Source organism: Budorcas taxicolor, chromosome 20, assembly GCF_023091745.1.
Source record: "Budorcas taxicolor isolate Tak-1 chromosome 20, Takin1.1, whole genome shotgun sequence".
Lineage (NCBI taxonomy): Eukaryota > Metazoa > Chordata > Mammalia > Artiodactyla > Bovidae > Budorcas > Budorcas taxicolor.
This window is the reverse complement of record NC_068929.1, coordinates 37,087,299-37,114,595: the sequence shown is the minus strand read 5'-3', so window position 1 is coordinate 37,114,595 and position 27,297 is coordinate 37,087,299. Positions and strand designations below refer to the sequence as shown.

At 42.8% G+C, this 27,297-nt stretch overlaps 1 protein-coding gene and 1 non-coding gene across 2 annotated transcripts; both read right to left on the bottom strand.

Annotated features, from left to right (window-relative positions):
• Positions 1 to 12,059: 12,059 nt before the first annotated feature.
• RPL37 (ribosomal protein L37) lies at positions 12,060 to 14,715 on the bottom strand. The gene is made up of 4 exons (XM_052659182.1): positions 14,633 to 14,715; positions 13,873 to 14,008; positions 13,262 to 13,346; positions 12,060 to 12,177 (listed from the first exon to the last, which is right to left on the bottom strand). The coding sequence occupies exons 1-4, from the start codon at positions 14,633 to 14,635 to the stop codon at positions 12,108 to 12,110; spliced, it is 294 nt and encodes a 97-aa protein (XP_052515142.1). The 5' UTR covers positions 14,636 to 14,715; the 3' UTR covers positions 12,060 to 12,107.
• Positions 12,260 to 12,339, bottom strand: LOC128066310 (small nucleolar RNA SNORD72). Its single transcript, XR_008201211.1, has one exon. It is a non-coding gene; the product is annotated as a small nucleolar RNA SNORD72 (small nucleolar RNA).
• Positions 14,716 to 27,297: the final 12,582 nt, after the last annotated feature.

The window sequence follows — 27,297 nt, the reverse complement described above, 5'->3', positions numbered from 1 at the left end:
AGGGAATTTGGGTGCGATCTCTCCAAGCTGTGGAGTTAAGGGACCCAAGGACAGGACATTTACTTAGAAAACATGAATACTTAAGAAGATCCAGAAGCAATATGAGCCTATGAAAGAAATAGGGAAAAAATAGTCATAAAGTTAGACTTCTCCAGGAAATTACAGTGATTAAAATTTGTTTGTGGATAATTGTCCCCCTGTTTATCTAGGGTAGATAATTCCCAATTCCTGGTTTGAAATATTTTTAGGTTAAAATGTTTGCAACCCCCTCATGATGATGAATTTTAACCTTCAATCACCTGTGTTGAAATAGGCCCAGAGCTGTTTTCTAGAGAAAATTTTAGCACTGTTCACAAGGACCCCCCTCGGTCTGTCTCTAGGTAACTGTGCTTGCTTAGTCCTGGATGGGTTCCTTACTTTTAATAAGAAGCTGTCAACCCTGCCCACCGCTCAGTTGATTTACTGAGTATTAGGCATGTGGATCTGTCCATGATCAGTAGCACAAAGAATAGTCATTCACCAAAACAATGTAACTCCAAACTCTTTGCTGCCCTGTTCTTATCCTGTTAAGGGAAATAATGGCCTTGGATCATTGCACGAAGAGTAGGCTGATCATCTAAACTGTGCGCTTGCATCAGCCGAGACTATCAGAGAGAGAAATCACGGACTATTTCTGGTCACTGTTAAGATTTGTTTTTACTAAGTTTGGTAATAAAAGGGGTTGATGACATGTGGATGCCTTGAATAGGCTAATAATTGGGCTATTTGTACTAGTAATTTGGTCTCCTTCAAAACAGTATTCTTGAAAAATTGATTCAGAATTTAAGTGGAAAGGCAGAGAAAGAGGACAGCTGGATATCCCAGGAAACAAGGACCCTGTGGTTACCAGACCCTAACTTTTTAGGCAGCAGTTCACAGGCCAGCTAAGCATGCATTTAGTGGGGTGGGGAGGATGTGTCATTTGCTTATAGCAGTATGGACTCATGAATATTTATTTTTTATACACCAAGTTATAATCTGATACACCTTCACTTCATTGTTCAGATTGTTCCAGCTTTGGTCATTGGGTGCCCTTTCAGTTGGCTCCTGTATCCCTTTGATATGCCTCCATCAATGTAGTTTTTATTCTTTTTTTGTCACTTTCTGACACTACAAGCTGCTCAACTTGTCCTGTCCTGGTCCTAGGATCAGTCATTTCTCAAAGGTGTCCTTGTTACTTTTATTGGAGAGTGATATTAGAAACCAAAATTTGCTGTTTGGAATATAATTGTTTCTAGAGTTTGGGTAAATTCCGGGAGTAGGTGATGGACAGGGAGGCCTGGCGTGCTACAGTCCATGGGGTAGCAGAGTCGGACACGACTGAGTGACTGAACAGAACGGAGACTCTCTCAGCTGACAGAGCAAAGAAATATGTGTGTATTTTAACTAATAAATATACCGATATCTCTCTTTCTCTGGGTAGAATCATCCCTATCTATATTAAGCTAAACATGACTTCATACTGATCCATACAAACAACTCTTAATTGGTTGCTGCCTAGATTATTCTAGCCTTTCCCTTTGCTTATCTGTAAACTCCTGCTCCAACACTAAGAAACTTAGCTTTCATTTTCTAATATCCATTTACCTAATTGCTCAGTTTGAGTTTACATTTGTGGAAGAATCAGAATTATTAACCTTACCCCTGTGGATAACAATTTTATCAATTTGAATCCAGTGCTTATATGCAGTTCCTTTTGTCTTTAGTTTTATAGGCTTCACTCATTTTCAAGTCTTAGCCCCTGGAGCACCAGGGAAGTCCCTTCCAGATGGTAATTTTGACCTTTACCATTTCCTTAGATAATCACCTATTTCTCCACCCTCTTCAGTGAGGTGATTTCATATGTGTATAATACACATAGATTATGTTGTCACAATCTGCAGTCCATCCTCAGGTCCCCCTATTAATTGCCTCCTATTCACCCTGTTGGTGAGAAAGGAGTTCCCTCCCTAGGCTATAGGAGTAGGCAAGCAGCTCCTGACACAGGACAGATGATATCAACATCAGTCTGTGGTCACATATACTTGTAGCCATGGGCACCACAATACCACTCAGGGCCACAGGGAAGTCACACTCAAGAAGAGAAGAAACAGCCAGAGGCTATGGAAGGCAGATTTGTAGTACCAAGAGGGCATGGTGCCCCCGGTTCCTGTGAAGAATATGATTATTTGATTTGGATATTAAGAATATGGTTGAATAGTTCCACAAGTTGGCAGGGAACTGAAACCTACTTCTCAGGGACTAGCACTGACTGTGCCTGGTCCCTTCAATAAGGATAGCTAGAGATTTAGCTAGAGGAACTAATTTATGGGAAGACTGAGGAGAAGGACATACAGTTAAGCCATTCTAGGCCCTCCCAGTTTTACCAGGTAATAAACATGACTATTAAGGCAACACATAATATTGAGCCTTAATATTAGGCCATATACTACAACTTCCCAAATAAATATGCATACATTAAGATTCACTCTGGGACTTTCCGGGTGGTCCAGTGGTTAAGAAAATCTGCCTGCCAAGGCAGGAGACACAGGTTCCATCCTTGAACTGGGAAGAGCTCACATGCTGCAGGGCAACTAAGCCCATGTGCCGCAACTATTGAGCCCGTGCTCCAGAGCCCGGGAGCTGCAGCTACTGAAGCCCGTGTGCCTTACAGCCTGTGTTCTGCAATAGAAGCCACCATAAGCAGCAGCTCACGCACTGCAGAGTGGCCCCTGCTCTCCGCAACTAGAGAAAGCCTGTGCAGCAGCGAAGACCTTGCACAGCCGAAAAAGTAAGAGTCTGCCTGCCAATGCAGGGGACACGGGTTTGATCCCTGCTCCGGGAAGAACCCACATGCAGCAGGACAACTAAGCCTGCGCACCCTAGAGCCCATGCTCTGCAACGAGAGAAGCACCAGAATGAGAAGCCTGTGCATCTCAGTGAAGAGTAGCCCTGCTTTCTGCAGCTGGAGAACGTTGTGAGCAAGGAAGACCAGTGAAGTCCGTAAAATTTTTTTAAAAAAAGGTTCACTCTGTGCTATAAATTTTTGTGGGTTTTAACAGTGTCATGTGTCCACTTTTTTGTGTGTGTCCACTATTGCCATATCATACAGATAGTTTCAGTACCCTAAAAATTGTCCTGTTGCTTCACATATTCAACCATCCTTTTTCCTGTCTCTATAATTTCGTCTGTTTCAGAATATCATATAATTGGACTCATAGAGCATGTAGTATTTTCAAACTGGCTCTTTCCCTTAGCAATTTCCACTAAAGTTCATCTGTATCTTTTCTGTCACCCTTAAATGCTTTTGAAACGGGGAAATATAAACTATTTTTAAAATGTAAAGTATATTGGTCTCCATCTTAAAATATTTTTCTTCAAATATTTTGAGATACTTTTAAAATACTTAATTTGGCTGCATCAAGGTCTTAGTTGTGACACACGTGATCTTTCTTTGCAGCCCTTGGATTTCTCTCTAGTGTGTCCCGGGGGCCTAGTTGCTCCAACGCATGTGGGATCTTAGTTCCCAGACCAGGAATCAGTCCTTCGTCCCCTGCATTGGAAGGCAGATTCTTAACCACTGGACCACCAGGGAGGTCCCCAAATATTTTGAGATAATTTACACTTTCTAAAAGAATCTTAATATGGTAAGAGATTTACTAAGTTACATTAAATGTATTGAGGATATAAAGAACTGAGCTGTTATATGCTTTGGTGGATTCTTTAATAACTAATGAATTACATAAGAGTTAAAGACCTGATTACTTTTTAGTTAAGCAATATTATTTCTTACATATTATGTGAAATTACTAATTCTCATTATATTATTTCTCATATAATATGAAATACAATTAAATTCAAGTACATCATGAACTGTATAGTGTTTAATTTAAAAAATTAAGTTGATTTTATTTGGGATTGGGAGTTTTTTATATTAGGAATTTGTTCTAACTCTGTAACCCCATGGACTGTAGTCTGCCAGGCTCCGCTGTCCATGCAGTTCTCCAGACAAGAATACTGAGTGGGTAGCCATTCCTTTCTCAGGGAATCTTCCTGAACCAGGGATGGAACCCAGGTCTCCTGCATTGCAGATTCTTTACCATCTGAGCCATCAGAGAAGCCCTAACTCTAGTATATTTTATTGAAATGCTTCTAGATTACTTGACTCTGAAGTTTTAATATGGAGAATGCTCTAAGTGACTTATTGGATTATGTACATTATAGTTGACTTTTACAAAAGGCCTTCCAGAAGCTTTCCCTTCAGGCAGCTTCAAAACATTGTTAGGCAAGGCACATCCTCAGAAATGATTTCCCGAGTCATGCCTCTGGTGGCTTCCCATCAAGTCCCAGAAACAAGACATTTCAATATCCAGTGAACTATGCTGCACCTTCTCCAACATCTGGCTCTCAACTCTGGGGGTTGAGGAGGCCTCTTCCTTGGGTGCTTTATCTCAGCTCTAGGGGAAGTGACTGCTGCTGCTTTCTGCTCTTCCTATAGAGTTCACTTTAGTTTTTCCTTACCAGTCCCTTATTACCTTAATCCCTTAATCTTTTCCTGTTCAAGTCTACTATGTGACTTCTGTCTCCTCATTGACCCATCACTGATATACCAGCTATTTTAATTGGATGCTTGTATTTAATTCACTATGGGTTATTTCTGGTATTTATACATAATTATCATGTTTTGAGCAGTAGCTGGTTTTTATTTTGCAAATACTAAATTCCTGTCTATGCTTGCATCTACAACTAAATTTTATAATTGATCTAAATACCAAGTAATTGAAAAATACCAGAAGGCACAGTGTGATAAAATCTGCCTAGAGTTCACCTATGCAGGTTTGAAGAGCTGTCTCTGAAGAATATGAAATTTACTCAAAATTTAATACTGTTCAAAATTTTAAACTATTGAGGATTTTACTCCATAGTATATTCTCATAGGACTTCCTTGGGAGGAGAAGAGGAATCAGATAAGGGCAGATTTGCTCTAAGATGACCAGAAAATGGCTTGCTATTATCTTTAAAGAGAATCCAGAGCTAGTCATGTATGAGTGCTATCTTAGATCCCTGTACTATATGAGGTATGATTAGCACTGTTTCCACGTCTAGGCTATAGATGAATTAGGGTTCTATTTAATAAAGACAAATTTCCACAAAAGGAACCTTACATTGTAGCGCATTCCAACACTCGCTGTTGTCAGAATCCTTATTAGCAAAGAAATATATATCTACAATAAATCTCTGTGCCTTAGTTTGTTCCTCTCTAAAATAAGTAAATTTAATTACACCATCTCAAGCCTCCTGCAACTCTAAACGCAGAGCACCATGCTGTGCTCCCTCAGAGGCGTATTTTCCCAGAGGCTTCTCTCCAGAGTCATCCCTAATTGGACAGTACTTCCTTCTGAGGCTTCCTGCTTCCTGTCTCTCCTGCCCTGGGGAGCTACTTCTGAGGGCTGCTCCCCTGCAACACAGGGACCATGAACAGTTTCTGCTCTCTGCCCTTTCCACTCTGAGCTGGATGAACCATTTACTGACAAGCCTGCCCTCCTCCCATTTGCCCAAGACGGTGATGTTTCTGAAACAGTACCATTTGTCACCTGGTATCCATTTGCTTCCTCCTTGGTCACCTCTTCCACCTGCTCTAACTTACAGGAGCTAGACCTTTCTCCAACACCTTATCAGTTAAAAAAATTGTTTTTTGGTCACACTGGGTGTCTTTGTTGCGGTGCACAGGCTTATTGCAGTAGCTTCTCTCGTAGAGCAGAGGCTCTAGGGCTCACGGGCTTTCGTTGCCTGCAACATGTGTAATCTCCCCAAACTAGGGATCAAACCCATGTCCTCTGCATCGACAAGGGAATGCCTATTCACTGAATCACCAGGAGAGTCCTCAGGTTGTTTTTTTTTTAAAGATCTTTCCCCTAAAGGACTTAATTATCTCCACATAATAACTATATATAATAGAGTTCAGATCATTTTAAACATTTTCTGAGAGCAAATCACACACCTTGTACATGTGCTAGATGGATGTCTTTTCCAGAACTATACAAATTTAGCATTTAAGATTAGGGCTGTGAATACCCTGGCAGTCCAATGGTTAGGGCTCTCAGTGGGCTGGAAAGTGTCAAATCAGAGAAGATGCTTGCTCCTTGGAAGGAAAGCTACAACAAACCTAGACAGCACATTAAAAAGCAAACACATCAGTTTGCTAACAAAGGTCTGCATAGTCAAAAGCTATGGTTCTTCCAGTAGTATCGTAGGGATGCCTCTTCCCTCATAGCTTAGTCAGTAGAGAATCTGCCTGCAATGCAAGAGACTCAGGTCCAAACCCTTGGTTGGGAAGATCCCCTGGAGAAGGAACTGGCAACCCACTCTAGTATTCCTGCCTGGAGAATCCCATGGACCAGAGGAGCCTCACAGGTTGTAGTCTACAGGGTTGTAAGAGTCGGACGTGACTTAGCAACTGCACCACCACCATGTACGGATGTGAGCTAGACCATAAAGAAGGCTGAGCACTGAAGAACTGATGCTTTTGAATTGTGGTGCTGGAAGACTCCTGGACTTTAGACTGCAAGATCAAATCCTAAAGGAAATCAACCCTGTATATTCATTGGCAGGGCTGATGCTGAAGCTCAAAATATTCTGGCCACCTGACGTTAAGAGCCAACTCACTGGTAAAGACCCCGATGGTGGGCAAGATTGAGGGCAGAAGGGGATGACAGAGGATGAGACGATTGGATGACATCATCCACTCAGTGGGCATGAATTTGAGCAAACTGGGAGATGGTTAAGGACAGGGAAGCCTGGTGTGCTGCAATCCATGGGGCAAAGTTGTATAGGACTTAGTAACTCAACAACAGACACACTCAGTGGGTAAAGAATCCGCCTACAATGCAGGAGTCACAGGTAACCTAGGTTCGATCCCTGGGTTGGGAAGATGCCCTAGAGTAGGAAACCCACTTCAGTATTCTAGCCTGGAGAATCCCATGGACAGAGGAACCTGGAGGGTTACAGTCCAATGTGTTGCAACGAGTCAGACACAGTGGAGTAACTAAGCATGGAGGCAGACACACACACGCGCGCACACACACACACACACACACACACACAGTACACACACACAGTATTTATCCAAGAACCAGGTCACAGCTTTTTAAAATTGTAGTTGGAGGAGGAAATGGCAATCCATTCTGGTATTCTTGCCTAGAATATCCATGGACAGAAGAGCCTGGTGGGCTACAGTCCTTGGGATCTCAGAGTCAAACACGACTGAGCGACCAACACTATAGCTGTCCTACAATGTTAATTTCTGCTGTACAGCAAAGTGATTCAATTATACATATGTACCTTTTATATTCTTTTCCGTTACAGTTTACTAGAGGATATTGAATGCAGGTCCCCATCCTATACAGTAGGACCTTATTGTTTATCCATTCTCCCTCTCTCCTGAGTGGCTCACATCTGGTCACAGCTTTTAGAATCCTCAGCCAAATCAAAGATATAAAGAAGTCTAAGGAAAAAATTTTGTAAAGAAATTTGAGTTGTAAGTATTCAATACAACCTTCTTAGAATAGTTTTACTACTTTCTAGTTCTAAACCTCAGAGAAGGCAATGGCACCCCACTCCAGTACTCTTGCCTGGAAAATCCCATGGACGGAGGAGCCTGGTGGGCTGCAGTCCATGGGATTGCTAAGAGTTGGTCACGACTGGGCGACTTCACTTTCACTTTCATGCATTGGAGAAGGAAATGGCAACCCATTCCAGTGTTCTTGCCTGGTGAATCCCAGGGACAGGGGGAGCCTGGAGGGGCTGCCATCTGTGGGGTCGCACAGAGTCGGACACGACTGAAGCAACTTAGCAGCAGTAGCAGCAGTTCTAAACCTAGGAAACTTCAGGTTGTTGAGGCCAGGAATATGGGAATTTTCCTGTGGACCAGATGTGAGCCACTCAGGAGTGAGGGAAAGCAAGGGATCCTGTCTGTAGGGCCCTCAGAAGTAGAGGAAGCCTCAGGAGAAAGAGGAAACACCACTACCCGCTCTTGTCTACTCTTTAAACCCCACTGAGTGAAACTGCAGCTCACAAGCCGCTGATCTCAAGGAGAAAGCTGAGATCAGAGGGAGCATGCCCCCTTCTCCAATGGCTTCAGCCCAAAAGAGGCCCAAGCTGAAAGAAAAGCTTAAGTCAACTTTGAATTCTGACTATAACATAGAACCAAAAATTTCTGGAGAAATAAAAACCATTTTTACAAGTAATCATGTCTGGAGGATATTTTTTCTTATCTTTGAGTAATCTTAAAAAAGAGCAAAGTCTTCATCCTGGGGCATATCTCCATTGCAGAGACGAGCACACAAAAATAAAAACTCAAGCCACATACCATGCCTGTGGTAATCTACAGGCCACTCACATACGTGAGAACCATTTTTTCTCTGGTTATTTGACAAGACATCCCTTTACCTTACCATAGACAGAAGTTTTTGCTCCAGATTTCATTCTTAGTTTCTCAGTTTGATAAACTATGCTTCTCTTAGATTATGAACTACCTTTCGCTTTGAGAACAACATTTAACTTGACAAAGATTAGGGTTGGGATCTTAGTCCCCTGACCAGCAACTGAACTGGGGCCCTTCGCAGTCCTAACCACTGGACCACCAGGCAATTTCCATATTTATCTTAACCACCTTCCTAAGGGGTCCTCTACCCCCATCCTGTCATACTTTCTATATTTTTGTCTTCATAGGTCTTAACACTACCTGAAGTTACTTATCTGTTCTAGGTATGTCAACCCCAACACACCACATACATACACACACAAGTGCAGGCTGTCACATGCTCTAATGAAATCTCTGCCAAAGGAGTCTGTCTTATTCTCCACTTGTATCTCCTGGGCCCAGAACTGCTTCTGGCACAGAGGTCACTAGACAGATTTGGTTCATAAGGGGCACTGTTTCATCAACAGAAATGAAAGGTAACTGCAGAATAACTAGGTAACCTTCCGAAAGTGCTTTTTAAACCAAACTCTTTATTGCCCAATCACCCCTGAACCTCTGGCTTTATTCCTGATGCTCTATAGAAACAAGGTTGGTGAAAAATACACACTAACCTAAATTTTCCAAACCCATAAGTCATTAAATTTTTTTAATTTAAAAATCTTTTCCTCCTTGGCCTTAGTCCCACAGGACACTTAGTTTGTGGGACTCATTTCTGCCAATGACTGGAGTCAACTTCAACCAGGTTGGTTTTTGTTGCCACTCATCGCATGTATGCTTAACAAATGAATGAACCACTCTCATTCCTCTTGTCTCCTAAGGACATCTCCCCAAACCTTTCCTTGAGCCGCTCTACACTTTTTCAAATAGTTTCAACCATTACTGTGGCAAGAATCTGAATTTTTAAAGAGAGAAAAATAAACAATCCTTTCCTTCCATCTCCCATCACTTTTAAATGCCTAACAGGTTTCACCATCACCTTATACTTATACCTCTATTTAAATTATCTTTACCATTCTAATCCCTAAATCAGTTCCCATTCTCAACTCTTATGTTCATTATTTCCAAAAGCAAATCTCCAGCCTGGGCTTTTGGCTTTCCACTTCAGCTGCCCCTAGCTTTACTGAGTTCTTCCAAGATACTTCTAGTATCCCACAGGCATCAACATCACCTAACAATTTCTTCCTGTTCCTTCCATCCTATATTCCTCAGTGAATGCACCAACTCCTTGCCCCCTAGTCCAGAAAATCCAAGACCCCTACCTCTGATATTTTCTCCAACTGACAAAACCACAGTAGCTGTGACTGAAAGGTCAAATACATACACAAAACATGATACATTCCTGGGTGTTACCTCAGATACCCAACGGTGACACCTAACTGCTCCTGAGTTTCCCCTGCCCAAGAAACATAAATCCCTTAGTTGTGGCCTCAGGCATCTTCTGTTAGATGGAGATCCACTGTCCAAACCAACTTTGATCCTCAGGACATCGTGAGATACGTCAGGTATGAACTGTCTGCAAACTAGTATTGAATAAACTGAACCCACCTGTCTGTACTGAATGTGTTAACCAGCTCCATCTCTAGCCAACTGCTTCTCCCTGGGTCTTACGACTTCCATTTTATCAGAGAAATTTCCCACTGAAACTCAAACAGTCAAGGCCACAGGCACTGGCAAACAAGGACTAAGTCACCTTACACTCAATAAACACACAAGCCTTTTTTAAGGCATCACTGTCTACCTCTCATGCAACCCCCATTGTGCCAATTGTTTCCTGACCCAGGATTTAGAAATTTTTTGTCTTCAGGTCAGCACCTACTTACCTCAAGGCCTAATATTTATTCCACCCCAGGTATTACCTATCTTAATAGGCCTCTCCAACACCCAGGAATCAACCTTTAGTAACACTGCAAGATTTCAGAAAGATCTTAATACCACGTCAGATTATTCAGTACTCAAGCCAAAATAAAATTATATAGGTCAAAGCAATTTCAAATACTTGAACCCACTACAGTAACTAGGCTACAGCCACTGTAGAAGCACCTTCACTTATTTAAGTTGAAAGCCCATAGTTAGTTAGACTTCCAGCTTAAATAAGCACAGGTACACCAGTAAAAATCACATGGTCAAATGTCAACTGGATACAGGAACTTTATTATGCATCCCTGGAGTATCACTGGATAGCATCACCCACTCAATTAACGTCAGAGTGCAAATTCCATTGAGATAGTGAAGGACAGAGAAGCCTAGGGTGCTGCAGTCCTTGGGGTCACAGAGAATAGGACTAGACTTAGTAGACCAAACAACAACGAAGTAAACAGGGCCCCCAGGTGGCCCAGTGGTAAAGAATCTGCCTGCCAAAGGAGACACCGGAAATGGCAACCCACTCCAGTATTCTTGCCTGGGGAATCCCATGGACTGAGGAGCCTGGTGGGATACAGTCCATGGCGTTGCAGTCAGACACACTTAGCAACTCAACAGCAGCAAAAGTAGAACAGTCATTATCTTACATCACACATTATTATTGGGAGGAAACCCAATATAGATTCAGATCAGCTGGGGTTCCTGCAAAAGCAAGCTGAGACCTGAAAGAGGAGCTAAGGAAAAAAGCAAGGGAGCAATTGACTAATCTTGGAATGCATTCTAAGGCACCTTTTAAAGGTAAGGTTGCGGAGGCAGTGATGATCATGAAAACTCCTTCAAGGTCAGATTAAAGTTGTTAAATTCTTAAAAAAATGGGAAGCTACAAGTTGGGACAGCACAGCTTGGCCACACTGCTATTTTATAATTACTCCAACACTTGTGATGTTTAATTAATGTTCGATTCTCTCATCAGTCCAACAAAGTTCGTTTTGTCTTCACTTCAAAAAAACTAGCAGAAACACCAGAAAGCAAGGCAGAAAAATTCAGAGCCCTGAAAAGTCAATGATCACTTAGGTGAGGATTAAAAAAATTCTACTAGCCTACAAGTGAGTTTATACTTGGCCTTCCTTTACATTCTACTCAATCCACTGCACTTGCACATGGTTCTACAAACGTTACTGTTGACTCATACCTAGTTGTTCACTTAGCTGACCACCTTAAAAGGCAAACACAGCCTAGGAGCTGGGCACCAAGAGTTAGTATCACCTGAGAATCTGAAAAAGAAAAATGTATAGCTGAATCACTTTGCTGTAAAAAACTAACGCAACATTGTAAATCAAAAAAAAAAAAATCCAACAAAACCACCTTTCCAAAATGGAATTCCTTCAACTCCTGTCCTTCGTGTTCTCACCAGAAATCCAAAGCCTATCATACAGGACGACAACCACTCCACAAAGACCACAGAGGTAACACAGTTCTTACAGTAGCACGGATGTTACTTCTTAATGTCGTCTGCTTGAAGGAATCTTAGAATTCTGCTGGTAAAGGCCGGATCCTATTAAGCAGTATCACAACCCAGTTTAAAAGTTAGTGTTCCAGAACAGCCACTTAACAAATAAACCTGATTTTTAGTTATCACATTTGCAAACCTATGTAAATCACTGATACAAGCCTATTAAAAATACCTTAGCACACCAGATAATTTTAAAAGCCAGAACATTTATTGTGCGACTAATTGTTGAAATCCTTAAGATGAACTGGATGCTGCAACAGCCGCTCGCTTGGGTTTAGGTGTTGTTCCTTCACGGAATCCATGCCTGCATTGTGTTAAAAACAAGAATGGTTACTTCAGCAATGTCAGTGTATACATTTCAATCTTTGTTAAAATATATTTTTATGAGCTTATCTCAGTTAAATGATGAAATCAATATTGAATTCATAAGTTCAGACATTTATTTTTAGAACATCACTGATAAGCTGTGGTATTTTATTTATTTCCCTCTGCTTCAAAATAGCCAAGGCAACATATTTGGTTGCAGTGATCAGTATTTCCCCACCACTTATGATTCCTAAGGTTTTGGGAAAACGGATTCTTAAATTATGGGTCAGAGACCCTACCTTCCTTTAGCTAAGGAAAAATGTGATTAATGATAGACATTTTCTCAACTGCTTAACTATAGTTTATGTCTTAACTCACTTAACATCTACTTGAAATGTCTTCTGAGTAACACAGGTTAAAACTGGCTTCAACTCAAACTAGCAGACCACTGAACCCTATCCCATACTACTATATATTGGCCTTAAGTACAAAGGTCACTCCAACACACAAATACATATAAGTGTGTTGTGTTTACACCCCCCAAACTGTCTTGTGGTCTTGAAGATCTTTAATTGAGTAAGAGGTCACAAATTCTGCTAAATATCCTACAATGCACAGGACAACCCCAGTCCCCAACAAAGAAATCACCTCAGTTGAGGCCTTACACCCCTCAACCGCTACCATTAAAAATGCAGTTTCTCTGTAAGACTATGTTGGGGCTGAAATTAAAACTCTAAGGCCTCTCTTTAAGTACAACAGTGTTCTACAGCAAGCAGACTTGCCCAAAGCCACAAAACTGAAGGCCTCAATTACATACTATCATCTTGACAAATTTTGGCAGGAAAATGAAATGTAGGTATGCAAATAAATGCCATTATTTTCTGGAGTCTACCTCAAACTACACTCCAGCCTATTCAGTGCGTATTACTGTTCACTGATTCCTAAGTTTGAGACTGATCTGAAGGTTATGGTGGCAGAAGAAAAAGAATCCTAGCAACACCTCATCCCACGAACCAGGGTAGTTGAGACGACTGTTATGTAAGCTCATACACCCACCTATAACTGAAACATAAAAACTGTACCTGAATCTGCGGTATACAATTTTTAGGTGCCTCATTCGACCAGTCCCGGTGGTATTTCGTCTTTTAGCTTTAGCACTCCAATTATCTAAAAAAAAAAAAAAAAAAAAAATTATTCAGGTTAAGATCCAAATTGTTGTCCCTGAGCGACTTCACTTTCACACACCCAGTACACTGTCAATATAATTAAAAATGCCTGCCTTGGCTTTAAACTCACTTTATCGGCATACTTAAACAGTCCATGGAATTCTCCAGGCCAGAAGACTGGAATGGGTAGCCTTTCTCTTCTCCAGGGAATCTTCCCAACCCAAGGATCGAACCCAGGTCTGCACTGCAAGCTCAGCATACCAGCTGAGCCAGAATGGAAGACCATACGTGGAAGAGGAAATGGCAGCCCACTACAGTATTGTTGCCTGGGACAGCCACTGGACAGAGACGCCTACTAAGCTAAACATTATGGGGTTGCAAGAGTTGGACACAACTTAGCATCTAATCAACATAATGGTATATAGATGTACAATTTTGCTAGGAAACAACATTCAAAGTCATGCCCTACTGAGGTACATATGAAACAAGAGACTATTCTCAAAGTACATTTATAAATATTAACTTACACTTTCTCTTTCGCTTGGCAGGGTAGCCACACTTGCCACAGGTCGACTTCTGAAGGTGGTAGGCCTTAGAGCCACAGCGGCGGCACAGCGTGTGCGTCTTATTCCGACGCTTTCCAAACGATGACGTTCCCTTCGTCTGCAAGGGGATAAATGTTAGGGGGATAAATGTTTAAGTCTAGTCATTTCTATACACATGCTCAACATTTTCAGTTAAAGTAACTACTGATATAAATTAATGACAATCACAAGGGCTGACACTGTGCTAAATCAGTGACCACTATTAGAATTTCACGTTATCTAAAGCCCCTCCAAGAGCGGCCATGTTTTGAAACCTGATACATTATTAAAAAGGAAAATGGAAAACGTAAAAGGCAAAAGAGGTAACGTGGTTTTCCTACCTACTCTTACTCCAAAATCTAAGAGCTCCTGCCCAGGGACCGTCGCCAACTATTCTTTTGTTTCCAGAGCAAAATACCCCCAATCCATGCTTCTTCCATCAGTTCCCACTGGCGGGCAGGGCTGTGAGGGCTTCCCAAAAGTCAGACAGAAGAAAGGGGCCTGGAGCAGCTGCAGCTCCACGACGGCAGGCTCAGCATCCCCACATCAGATTATGAGCCATTCTCGTGCCTCTCGAAAGCTGCCTTCCCTACCCACCGGCTCTTCTTATCCGAAAGCTTCCACGGCCCCCACGGATTGCATGGGGCGCAGTTCAGGGGGTGAGGATGAAAGCCGATGACGAGAGCCCCTGGAAACCACTCACCATCTTGCTTCTGCCGCCGAGACCAAAGAGGCCGGAAGAGAAAGCACTTCCGCTATATTGCGCTCTGAGCTTCCGCCCAGGGAAGCACTTCCGGCGGGGCGCAGTGCACCGCTCTCAAGCGTCCGTCACCGCAGTGTGGGTGGGTTCGAGAGGAGGATCGCGGAGCTAGTTAGGGCCAATAGAGAATTCAGCGGAGCGGAACTCACAACTTTCTTGGGAAGAGATTGGGCGTATACCCTCCGGACCCGCCTTTCCCTGCGGCAAACCTTTAGACCGGAACTCGACTACCTACCCTCCTGTTGTTTCCCTCCGGTCTTTACGAATGTTCTGTCCCCGCTAAGGCCATATTGCGGATTCTGGTTTCCTAGGAGATGGGAAATGTGGGTAGAGAGGCTCCCCTGCTTGGGGTGCAGGCGCTAGCTCAGCCCTCCCGGCGTCTGTGTAGGGTTGGGGGTTGGGCTGGAGTACTTCTCCAGGTTCCTCTGTACTCCGGCCTGAAGCTTTTGATTGACTGATCCTCACAGGCTCTGCGGAAAACAATCTGCCTACCAGTGCAGGAGACGCGGGTTCCGTCCCTGGGTGGTGAAGCTCTCCTGGAGAATGAGGTGACAACCCGCTCCCAGAAAATCCGAAGGACAGAGGAGACTGGTGGGCTAGTCCATTGGATCGCAAAGAGTCGGTTGAGACTAAGCTACTGACCACAATCCTCACTTGCTAGGAGGACATAGCTGGGCTCAGAATTTGAAGAGAAAGGCAGAAAATGCTTTTTTAAACTGTAATAATAGGCATATGGTTTGATCTCCCATTTTACTATGCCAAGGAATCAGACGTGGAACTTGTTAAGAAGTTTCCTAAACTCTAACGTGAGGAAATATGCTTTGACAGCTTTGGGTAGGGCCTGGACATGTGCAGTCCAAAACACTTTAAAGTGTTAATATTGGCGGTTCCCAGACCTTGTTGATACAAACACTTTATTCAATTGCAACCTTCTTCCGAGGAAAGCCCCCACCCTTGCAAAAGGGTAAAATACACAAACATTTAAGAGTTAGTAGGGAAAAACAATCCTAAACGCATGCTGTCTAAAGGAAGCAATTAGTGATCTAACACTTGTGAAATATTGGCAAAAGTGATTAACTTCTAGGCTTCCCTAATAGCCCAACTGGTAAACAATCCTCCTGCAATGGCAGGAGACCCTGGTTGGATTCCTGGGTTGGGAGGATCCGCTGGAGAAGGGATAGGCTACCCATTCAAGTATTCTAGGGCTTCCCTGGTGGCTCCGAGGGCAAAGAATCTGCCCCCCATTGCGGGAGACCTGGGTTCTTTCCCTGGGTTAGAAAGATCCCGCTGGAGGAGGGACTCCAGTATTCTTGCCTGGAGAATTCCCACGGACGGAAGAAGAAGCCTGGCGGGCTACAGTCTATGGAGTCGCAAAGAGTGGGACACGACTGAGCGTCTTTCACACAGTTAAAAGAACAAGATGAGGTCTAGGGCTTAGGAGGTTATATTTTTGACAGGATGAGTTGATAAGTTCGTAGTAACCACTAAGCTCTTCTAGGAACTGGGAAGAGGACAGAGTCATTGTTCTTATGGAAATGGTAGGTGGGGAATGGGGCGTTCCGGGGGAGATCCCTCCAGCAGGGAGAGTGAAAAGATCAACATTTGAGTTTTTGAAACAAACTGCAGTTCAGGTTAGACTTAACTGGATTAGGTACTGTATTAGTTCCCTGTTGCCATTCTAACAATTTAGAACAAACTTAATGGTTTAAGACAAAACATTTAACCAGCTAGTATAAAGTTTCAGTTATGCAACATGCAAGAGATCAGTACAATATTATATCTACAGTTGAAAATACTGTATTGTATACTTAAGGACAACAATCAAACCACAAATTAGTCTTTAACCTACAGCCAATCAACTAATTTCTTTTTTTTGCTTCCACACTTTTATAAAGTCCCCTGGCTCCTAAAATGCTACTAACCACTTCCAGTTTGGTGCTGCCCTTTTTGGGTAGATTTTTGCTTAAACTTAAGTTTTGGATGCCTGTTTATCTTTTAATAATCCCTTGTGAGTGCTTTGGCTCTACCCAGATCATTCTTATCTCAAGGTCAGCTGATTTGCAACCTTAGTTGTCCTTTGGTGTAAACTAGTATTTTCACAGGTTGTGGAGATTAGAACATAGTCATCTTTCGGGGAGAGCATTATTTTGCTTAGCACAGGTATTAAATGAGATCGGTGAAGATACACTATTGAGCCCAAGTTAGTGTGCCTGAGGCATAGTGAGGCCAAAGAAACTGAAACTGGAGTTTAGGGCAGACAAAGGTTTTGCAAACACCAACCAAGGAGGTCAGCATAGCTCCTGCTCAGAAAACTGAACTGTCCAATGGTTTTCAGGGGAGAGGATTTGTTATGTTTTCATTTTTAATTAATTTTTTGGCTGTTCCGTGGGGCTTGCGGGATCTTAGTTTTGGACCAGGGATTGATTTGAACCTGGACCTTCAGCAGTGCAAGGACAAAGTCCCAGACACTGGACCCTCGAGGAATTCCCTTAGGGAAGTCTTTCAAGACCAAGTAAGGACTGCAGGGGCATGTGACTTCCTTCTAGTTGTAAGAGGGTGATGTTCCAAGAAACTTATGCTCAGCCATCCTCCACCTGAGTGGAGGTGGGGGTTGGGGGTGGCAGAGAGGGAGCTTAGTTCCTATCAGTTCAGTTCAGTTCAGTTGCTCAGTCCTGTCCAACTCTGCGACCCTTGCAGCATGCCAGGCCCCTCTGTCTATCACCGACTCCCAGAGTTCACCCAGTCTCCTGTGCATTGAGTCAGTGATGCCATCCAGGCATCTCATCCTCTGTTGTCGACCCCTTCTCCTCCTGCCCCCAACCCCTCCCAGCATCAGGGTCTTTTCCAATGAGTCAACTCTTCTCATGAGGTGACCAAAGTATTGGAGTTTCAGCCTCAGAATCAGTCCTTCCAATGAACACCCAGGACTGATCTCCTTTAGAATGAACTGGTTGGATCTCCTTGCAGTCCAAGGGACTCTCAAGAGTCTTCTCATATACCACAGTTCAAAAGCATCAATTCTTTGGCACTCAGCTTTCTTTATAGTCCAACTCTCACATCCATACATGACCACTGGAAAAACCATAGCCTTGACTAGACGGACCTTTGTTGGTAAAGTAATGTCTCTGCTTTTCAATATGCTATCTAGGTTGGTCATAACTTTCCTTCCAAAGAGTAAGTGTCTCTTAATTTCATGGCTGCAGTCGCCATCTGCTGTGATTTTGGAGCTACCCAAAAAAAAGTCTGACACTGTTTCCACTGTTTCCCCACCTATTTCCCATGAAGTAATAGGACCAGATGCCATGATCTTAGTTTTCTGAATGTTGAGCTTTAAGCCAACTTTTTCACTCTCCTCTTTCACTTTCATCAAGAGGCTCTTTAGTTCCTCTTCACTTTCTGCCATAAGGGTGGTGCCATCTGCATATCTGAGGTTATTGATATTTCTCCCAGCAATCTTGATTCCAACTTGTGCTTCTTCCAGTCCAGCGTTTCTCATGATGTACTCTGCATATAAGTTAAATAAGCAGGGTGACAATATACAGCCTTGACGTACTCCTTTTCCTATTTGGAACCAGTCTGTTGTTCCATGTCCAGTTCTAACTGTTGCTTCCTGACCTGCATATAGGTTTTTCAAGAGGCAGGTCAGGTGGTCTGGTATTCCCATCTCTTTCAGAATTTTCCACAGTTTATTTTGATCCACACAGTCAAAGGTTTTGGTATAGTCAATAAAGCAGAAATAGACATTTTTCTGGAACGCTCTTGCTTTTTCAATAGCCAAACTCAAAGATTTGTGTCAGATTATTATGTATACCCATTGGAAAGGACTGGGACTCTCCTTTATTGCTGTACTGTTGTTTCTTAACTGCTTTTCTTTTAAAGTAATTTTTAAAAATTATTTTTGGCTATGCTGGGTCTTTGTTGCTGTGTGGGCTTTTCTCCAGTTTTGGCTCGCAGAGACTACTCACTGGTTGCTGTGTGCAGGCTCCTTATTGCAGCGGCTTCTCTTGTTGCAGAGCACGGCACACGGACTTCAGTAGTTGCGGCCCTTGGGCTCTAGAGAACAGGCTCAATAGTTGTGGAGCATGGGCTTAGTTGCTCCTTGGCATGTGGGATCTTCCAGGACCAGGGGAAATCTGTGTCTTCTGCACTGGCAGGCGGATTCTTTACCACTGAGCCACCAGGGAAGTCCCTTTACTGCCTTTCTCTTATTTATGCATTCCCTCACTTCCTTAACAAATAACTGAACAGGTAACTGTTTCAATTGTCGGCCCTTTGGAACACAAGAAAGATCTTGAAAGCTGAAACCTTTTTCTTAAAAACAAGAGGGACGTGGATAGGCTTTTGTACCCGGGGGTCCCTACAGGGTCCTACTCAGTTTCAGAAAGAATAGGACAGGTAGCAACCAGGGAGGAGTCGAACTGCGCAACAGGCACTAGGTGACAGTCTCTTTTACCCCAGACATTCCCCAAATTGTCAGGGTGAACAATTTCTCCTCTCCCTTTTTGATATGCTTGAAATCACACCATTCTAACCCTGGTCAAGTAGGCCTTTGGCTCTACAGAGGTCTATCAAGCCAGTTTAGTACCCCCAGATTTTTATCCAGATGCCAAGTTTAGGTCAGGAGTAGACTGACTTCTGAAACAGATGACCTCTGCTCTTACCTGGGTATTTGCTATGCTAAGTCACTTCAGTCATGTCCGACTCTGTGAGATCCCATATATGGCAGCCCACCAGGCTCCCCCGTCCCTGGGATTCTCCAGGCAAGAACACTGGAGTGGGTTGCCATTTCCTTCTCCAATGCATGAAAGTGAAAGTGAAGTCGCTCAGTTGTGTCCAACCTTCAGGGACCCCATGGACTGCAGCCTACCAGGGTCCTCCGTCCATGGGATTTTCCAGGCAAGAGTACTGGAGTGGGGTGCCATTGCCTTCTCCAACCTGGGTATTTGCCCTATGGCATTTTGCCTTTTAGTAGAGAGTGATAGAGACATCTGAAGTCTTGCATCTGTTGTTCTTATACAATTCAATTCTCTTAATTTGACCTGCCTTTTCCCCCTACAATAGGTGAAATTACTTTTGACTTTTATCTTTAAGTGTTCCATGATGGCTCAGAAGGTAAAGAATCTGCCTACAAAGCAGGAGACCTAGGTTCAATCCCTGGGTCAGGAATATCCCCTGAAGGGGAAGGAAATCACAACCCACTCTAGTATTCTTGCCTAGAGAATTCCATGGACAGAGGAGCCAGGTGGGCTACAGTCCATGGGGTTGCAAAGAGGCAGATACAACTGAGCAACTAACTAACTTCATCTTCAAAAAATCACATAACTTAAACTTCTAGCTGCAAACAAAAATTTTACTCCTGTTTCATTGTATTTAATTTGATGGATGTATTTTCAGCTACATCAAATACATACCCTTGCCCCAGCTCACTTCCATTTGCATTCTAAGCTTGTGCAATGCACATTTCCTGTTACCAAGGAACTGAATTTAAACTGCCTTCCTTAAATTTAAATTTTACAGTAAAATATCCAGCTTCAAAGAAACACCTTTTTTCCCATCATCTTTGAGAACTGGAGCAGGTTATTGTGGGAGAGGATGGTATTGGGGGACACGTGGAGAGGAGATCTAGTTTGAGAAGCTGGTTATTAGAATACCTTACCAACCAACTTGAATTTTAAAAAAAAGGTGGCAAATTTACTAAAATGGACAATCAGATTGTTAATATTAAGTAGGGTACATCTCTTGAAACCCATACCTTTGTGACACATTGTAAAACTCTTAACCTAAAGTTAATTTTTAATGTCATATAAGGCCATGGAAAAGAAATGCAAAAAAGCAAAATGGCTGTCTGGGGAGGCCTTACAAATAGCTATGAAAAGAAGAGAGGTGAAAAGCAAAGGAGAAAAGGAAAGATATAAGCATCTGAATGCAGAGTTCCAAAGAATAGCAAAAAGAGATAAGAAAGCCTTCCTCAGCGATCAGTGCAAAGAAATAGAGGGAAAGAACAGAATGGGAAAGACTAGAGATCTCTTCAAGAAAATTAGAGATACCAAGGGAACGTTTCATGCAAAGATGGGCTTGATAAAGGACAGAAATGGTCTGGACCTAACAGAAGCAGAAGATATTAAGAAGAGGTGGCAAGAATACACGGAAGAACTGTACAGAAAAGATCTTCACGACACAGATAATCATGATGATGTGATCACTAATCTAGAGCCAGACATCTTGGCATGTGAAGTCAAGTGGGCCTTAGAAAGCATCACTATGAACAAAGCTAGTGGAGGTGATGGAATTCCAGTTGAGCTGTTTCAAATCCTGAAAGGTGATGCTGTGAAAGTGCTGCACTCAATATGCCAGCAAATTTGGGAAACTCAGCAGTGGCCACAGAACTGGAAAAGGTCAGTGTTCATTCCAATCCCAAAGAAAGGCAATGCCAAAGAATGCTCAAACTACCGCACAATTGCACTCATCTCACATGCTAGTAAAGTAATGCTCAAAATTCTCCAAGCCAGGCTTCAGCAATACGTGAACTCCCTGATGTTCAAGCTGGTTTTAGAAAAGGCAGAGAAAGCAGAGATCAAATTGCCAACATCTGCTGGATCATTGAAAAAGCAAGAGAGTTCCAGAAAAACATCTACTTCTGCTTTATTGACTGTGCCAAAGCCTTTGACTGTGTGGATCACAAGAAACTGTGGAAAATTCTGAAAGAGATGGGAATACCAGACCACCTGACCTGCCTCTTGAGAACTCTGTATGCAGGTCAGGAAGCAACAGATAGAACTGGACATGGAACAACAGACTGGTTCCAAATAGGAAAAGGAGTACGTCAAGGCTGTATATTGTCACCCTGCTTATTTAACTTATATGCATGAGAGTACATCATGAGAAATGCTGGGCTGGAAGAAGCACCAGCTGGAATCAAGATTGCCGGGAGAAATATCAATAACCTCAGATATGCAGATGACACCACCCTTATGGCAGAAAGTGAAGAGGAACTACGAAGCCTCTTGATGAAAGTGAAAGAGGAGAGTGAAAAAGTTGGCTTAAAGCTCAACATTCAGAAAACGAAGATCATGGCATCTGGTCCCATCACTTCATGGGAAATAGATGGGGAAACAGTGGAAACAGTGGCTGACTTTATTTTTGGGGGGCTCCAAAATCACTGCAGATGGTGACTGCAGCCATGAAATTAAAGGATGCTTGCTCCTTGGAAGAAAAGTTATGACCAACCTAGATAGCATTTTCAAAAGCAGAGACATTACATTGCCGACTAAGGTCCGTCTAGTCAAGGCTATGGTTTTTCCTGTGGTCATGTATGGATGTGAGAGTTGGACTGTGAAGAAGGCTGAGTGCCAAAGAATTGATGCTTTTGAAATGTGGTGTTGGAGAAGACTCTTGAGAGTCCCTTGGACTGCAAGGAGATCCAACCTGTCCATTCTGAAGGAGCTCAGCCCTGGGATTTCTTTGGAAGGAATGATGCTAAAGCTGAAACTCCCGTACTTTGGTCACCTCATGCGAAGAGTTGACTCATCGGAAAAGACTGATGCTGGGAGGGATTGGGGGCAGGAGGAGAAGGGGACGACAGAGGATGAGATGGCTGGATGGCATCACTGCCTTGATGAACATGAGTCTGAGTGAACTCCGGGAGTTGGTGATGGACAGGGAGGCCTGGCGTGCTGCAATTCATGGGGTCGCAAAGAGTCGGACACAACTGAGCGACTGAACTGAACTGAAGGCTTTTCTTATTCGTTTTCAACCTTTAGGGTCCCTAAAATTTAATGAATCATTATCCTTAGTTTCTAATACTGAAACGGAGTGGAGCCCTGTGGGACTTCCAAGCATGGGGTCTTTCTATCCCCCATTTCTTGTAGGCAAGACTCCAGCCATTATTTTCCCTGAGTTCCAAAGGGCAGATTTGAACAATTCTAATCACAGGCTTCTCTAGTGTCTCAGTTGGTAAAGAATCTGCCTACAATGCAGGAGACCTGGCTTTAATCCTTGGGTTGGAAAGATCCCCTGGAGAAGGAAATGGCAAGCCACTCCCACTTGCTTGCCTGGAAAATCAGATGGACAGAGGAGCCTGGTGGGCTACAGTCCATGGGTTCAGAAGGAGTGGGACACGACTTAGCTACTAAACCTCCACAATGAAGGGAGAGGCAGCCAAGAAACCACAGGAAGCAAGATTAAAGGGACCAGAGAAGCTCATCAAGATTAGGAGACTCACCACCTGAGATGAAATTAAGGTAGTGTAAATCCTGCTTACACCCTACTCTTGTCAGAGACCCCAGCTTTGAAACCCCCTCTTATAAAAACCCCTCATCAAGTTCCCTTGGGTAGAGACAGTTTTTTGATGCAGAAGTCCTCCTTTGCCTGGCAAAGTAATTCACCCAAATCTTTGTCTTGGGGATTTGAGGGATTTGATTTGGCACTGGTGTCCAGAGAGGTGGCACTTTCAGTAAAACTACACGCTCAGCATTAGTCCAAGTGTTTGGAAGGAAGAGCCAGTTCTGACTCCATGATAGATCTGTTTCTTTGATTTTAACCTTTGTCTTTTTGTTGCTTTTGTTATTATTGTTCAGTCCCTCAATCGTGTCCAACTCTTTGTGACCCCATGGACTACAGCACACCAGGCCTCCCTGTCCTTCACCATCTCCCGGAGTTTGCTCAAACTCATGTCTATTGATTCAACAATGCAATCCAATGATCTCGTCCTCTGTCATCCCCTTTTCCTCCTGCCCTCAATCTTTCCCAGCATCAGGGTCTTTTCCAATGAGTCAGTTCTTCGCATCAGGTGGCCAAAGTATTGGAGCTTCAGCTTCAGCATCAGTCCTTACAATGAATATTCAGGGTTGACTTCCTTTAGGATTGACTGGCTTGTTATTATAATTATACATAATGGTCTGCCTCAGGGAACCCTGCCCCTTGTTCAGCTCACCGGGAGATAATCTGACCCTGGTCACCTGTGAATGGCTGCAAGACTGAGGAGATGAACAGATCCCCTCCCTGAGATTGGCCATTCAAGGGAATTCAAGATAAAGGATTTTTTTACTTCCTCAACTCGTAACCGTCTCTGGTCTATAAAAGAACCTGGCATCCAGACTCCAACAAGATTGTTATTTTGAGATATTAGTCTGCCATCTTCTCTGTCAACTGGCTTTCCAAATAAAGTTGTATTCCTTGCCTCAACACTTCATCTCTCAGATTCATTGGCCTGTCATGTGGCGAGCAGGGCAAGCTTGGACTCAGTAACACAAACATGGTATACTTTCAGTTATATGTTTAACTATTTACCTTTAATAATATAATAAACACCTATAAACTCACCCCCAGATGATACCATATGTCTAACTCTATAATTTCCCTGTCTCCCAATCCCATCCCATCCCCAGCCTCCCCCAACTAAGGTAGCCATCCTTCTGAATTTCATTTCCTTCTCATTTCTTGTAATTATATCAATTCCAGTTCAGTTCAGTTGCTCAGTCATGTCCAACTCTTTGTGACCCCATGGACTGCAGCATGCCAGGCTTCCCTGTCCATCACCAATTCCCAGAACTTGCTCAAACTCATGTCCATTGAGTTGATGATGCCATCCAACCATCTCATCCTCTGTCATTCCCTTCTCTTCATGCCTTCAATCTTTCCCAGGATCAGGGTCTTTTCAAATGAGTCAGTTCTTTGCATCAGATGGCCAAAGTATTGGAGTTTCAGCTTCAGCATCAGTCCTTCCAATGAATATTCAGGATTGATTTCCTTTAGGATGGACTGGTTAGATCTCCTTGCAGTCCAAGGGACTCTCAAGAGTCTTCTCATATACCACAGTTCAAAAGCATCAATTCTTCTGCAGTCAGCTTTCTTTATAGTCCAACTCTCACATCCATACATGACTACTAGAAAAACCATAGCCTTGACTAGACAGACCTTTGTTGTCAAACTAATGTCTCTGCTTTTTAATATGCTCTCTAGGTTGGTCATAGCTTTTCTTCCAAGGAGCAAGCGTCTTATAATTTCATGGCTGCAGTTACCATCTGCAGTGATTTTGCTGCTGCTAAGTCGCTTCAGTCGTGTTCAACTCTGTGCGACCCCATAGACGGCAGCCCACCAGGCTCCCCCGTCCCTGGGATTCTCCAGGCAAGAACACTGGAGTGGGTTGCCATTTCTCTCTCCAATGAATGAAAGTGAAAAGTGAAAGTGAAGTTGCTCAGTCATGCCTGACTCTTAGCAACCCCATGGACTGCAGCCCACCAAGCTCCTCCATCCATGGGACTTTCCAGGCAACAGTACTGGTTTGGGGTGCAGTGATTTTGGAGCCCCCCAAATAAAGTCTGTCACTGTTTCCCCTGTTTCCCCATCTATTTGCCATGAAGTGATGGGACCGAATGCCATGATCTTAGTTTTATGAATGTTGAGTTTTAAGCCAACTTTTTCACTCTGTTCTTTCACTTTCATCAAGAGGCTTTTTAGTTCTTCACTTTCTGCCAGAAAGGTGGTATCATCTGCATATCTGAGGTTATTGATGTTTCTCCCACCAATCTTGATTTCCAAGGAGCAAGTGTCTTTTAATTTCAAGACTACAATCACCATCTGCAGTGATTTTGGAGCCGAAGAAAACAGTCTCTCACTGTTTCCATTGATTTCATGTGAATTTCTAAAATCTCTATGTGTCTGTATTTCCATTATTTTGAGCCTTTTAGGAGAGTGCTATGCTGCATATAATATTTGGGGACTTAAAATTTCCCCTTAATGCTATGATGATTTATCTATACTGTGGGTCACTGAAATTCATTCTTTTTGAATACTGTCTTTTACATTACGTGAAATACTACAGTTTGCTCATCCAGTATTCTGTTGATATTTATATTGTTTTCAGGTTCTTGTGAACTGTATATATTATATATATAAAATATTAGTCGCTCAGTTGTGTCTGACTTTTTGCAACCCCATGGACTGTAGCCCCCCAGGCTCCTCTGTCCATGGGATTCTCTAGGCAAAAATACTGGAGTGGGTTGCCATTTCCTCCTCCAGGGGACCTTCCCAACTGTACATAAAGGAGACTTCATTAATGTGCATTAGAGGATACCCCAGGTTAACTGCCATAGAAAACTGTCTCTTGAGCCTTTAAATTCTATACCAATTCTGCACCTCTGGTTGGCTGACTGTTTGTTTCTTTACTTAGGTTTTAAGGTGAATGACCTGGGACTATTTGTTTTCATCAACCTGATTGCGAATCTAAAGGCACAGTTGAAATGTCTATTTTTCTTGCCATCCTCAGAAGAAGATTGCTGCAGATCTACAACTGAAAATAAAAACCAACCACATAACTTTTTAGAAAATTAAATTCTGTTGATAACAAAAAAGTGTTAAAATAAATAGAAATGTTTAAAGTAGAAGTTTGAATACTGCTGTTATCATATCACCATGAGGCAGGAGACAGATAGGCCCCAGTCTAGGTATTTACAACTGGCCTCCTGTTTACATATCTCTGGGCAGGAAAACAGTGGGCTTCTGGCTAGACACTTGCAACTAGTCTCCTGTTTGCATTTCCTGAAACAGGACAGGTGGGCTCCAGGTTAGTTACTTACAGCCATCCTGCTGTGTGCCCTCCCAAAATGGAAGTAACAACAGATACAGGGTGAGCAGTCAGGCTTTGTGTCCAGTGGACACCTTAAGACAACGGTCATGGTAGCAACAGAGAAGGGCTAAACCTTGCTTAAGCAAAGAATCAGGAAGTCATATATTTCCCATCCTTGGGGCAAGGGAGACATTTCATGTGGCCAGAAAGGCTCCTTGGGGGTCAAAAAGGAGGGGATGCCACCCCATAATATGTGATGCTAACATGTGATCCCATAGGCCTCTGGACTGGAATCCATCTTGGAAACAAGTTGCACATGCATGTCTGGGAGGGTCCAAGGGTGGGTCAGGTGTGGAAAAAGAAAAAGAACAATTGGCCAAGGGTAAAAAAAAGATCTGGAAGAAATGTTCTATATAAATAACTTAACTGCTTCTTTACTGAGCTCCTCCTCACTAGTGGGGAAGCTCACAACCTTTCTCTCCAGGTGTATCTCTGCCTTGCTTCTGTCTTAACAAACTATTTCTCTGTGTGCTCTCCTGTGTGTTGTTGTGCTATGTATGTCTCTAATAATAAACTTTGTACCTGCATTTATAGTTTTTGCCTGCATGAGAAATGCTTTTTCACTGGGGTAAAACCAGGGAAAAATAGCTTCTACCCTCTAGTCCTTGCTGGTCTGGTGGCTAGGAATCCTGATTTTCATCCAGGCTACCCAGGTTCAATTCCTGGGTGGGGAATTTAGAGCTCCTTTTATACCACCACTCACTGCTGCCTCTCTGAGATCAATCAGAGATACCAGAGGTACATTTGTGTTATCTCTTTCCTGGCTGTCTTAAATATAATGTATATCTACATATACAAATAGTATATATACACTATACATATTAACTTTTTAAACAAAAATGGGATCTATAACTTGCTATTTTCCTTAATAATATATCATTTCTATCACTACTTGTCAATATGTGTAGATTTACTTCATCGTTTTTAACTTCATTTTGGTATTCCATTGGAACTGAGCAGAACTCAGCTTGCCCCATCCCAT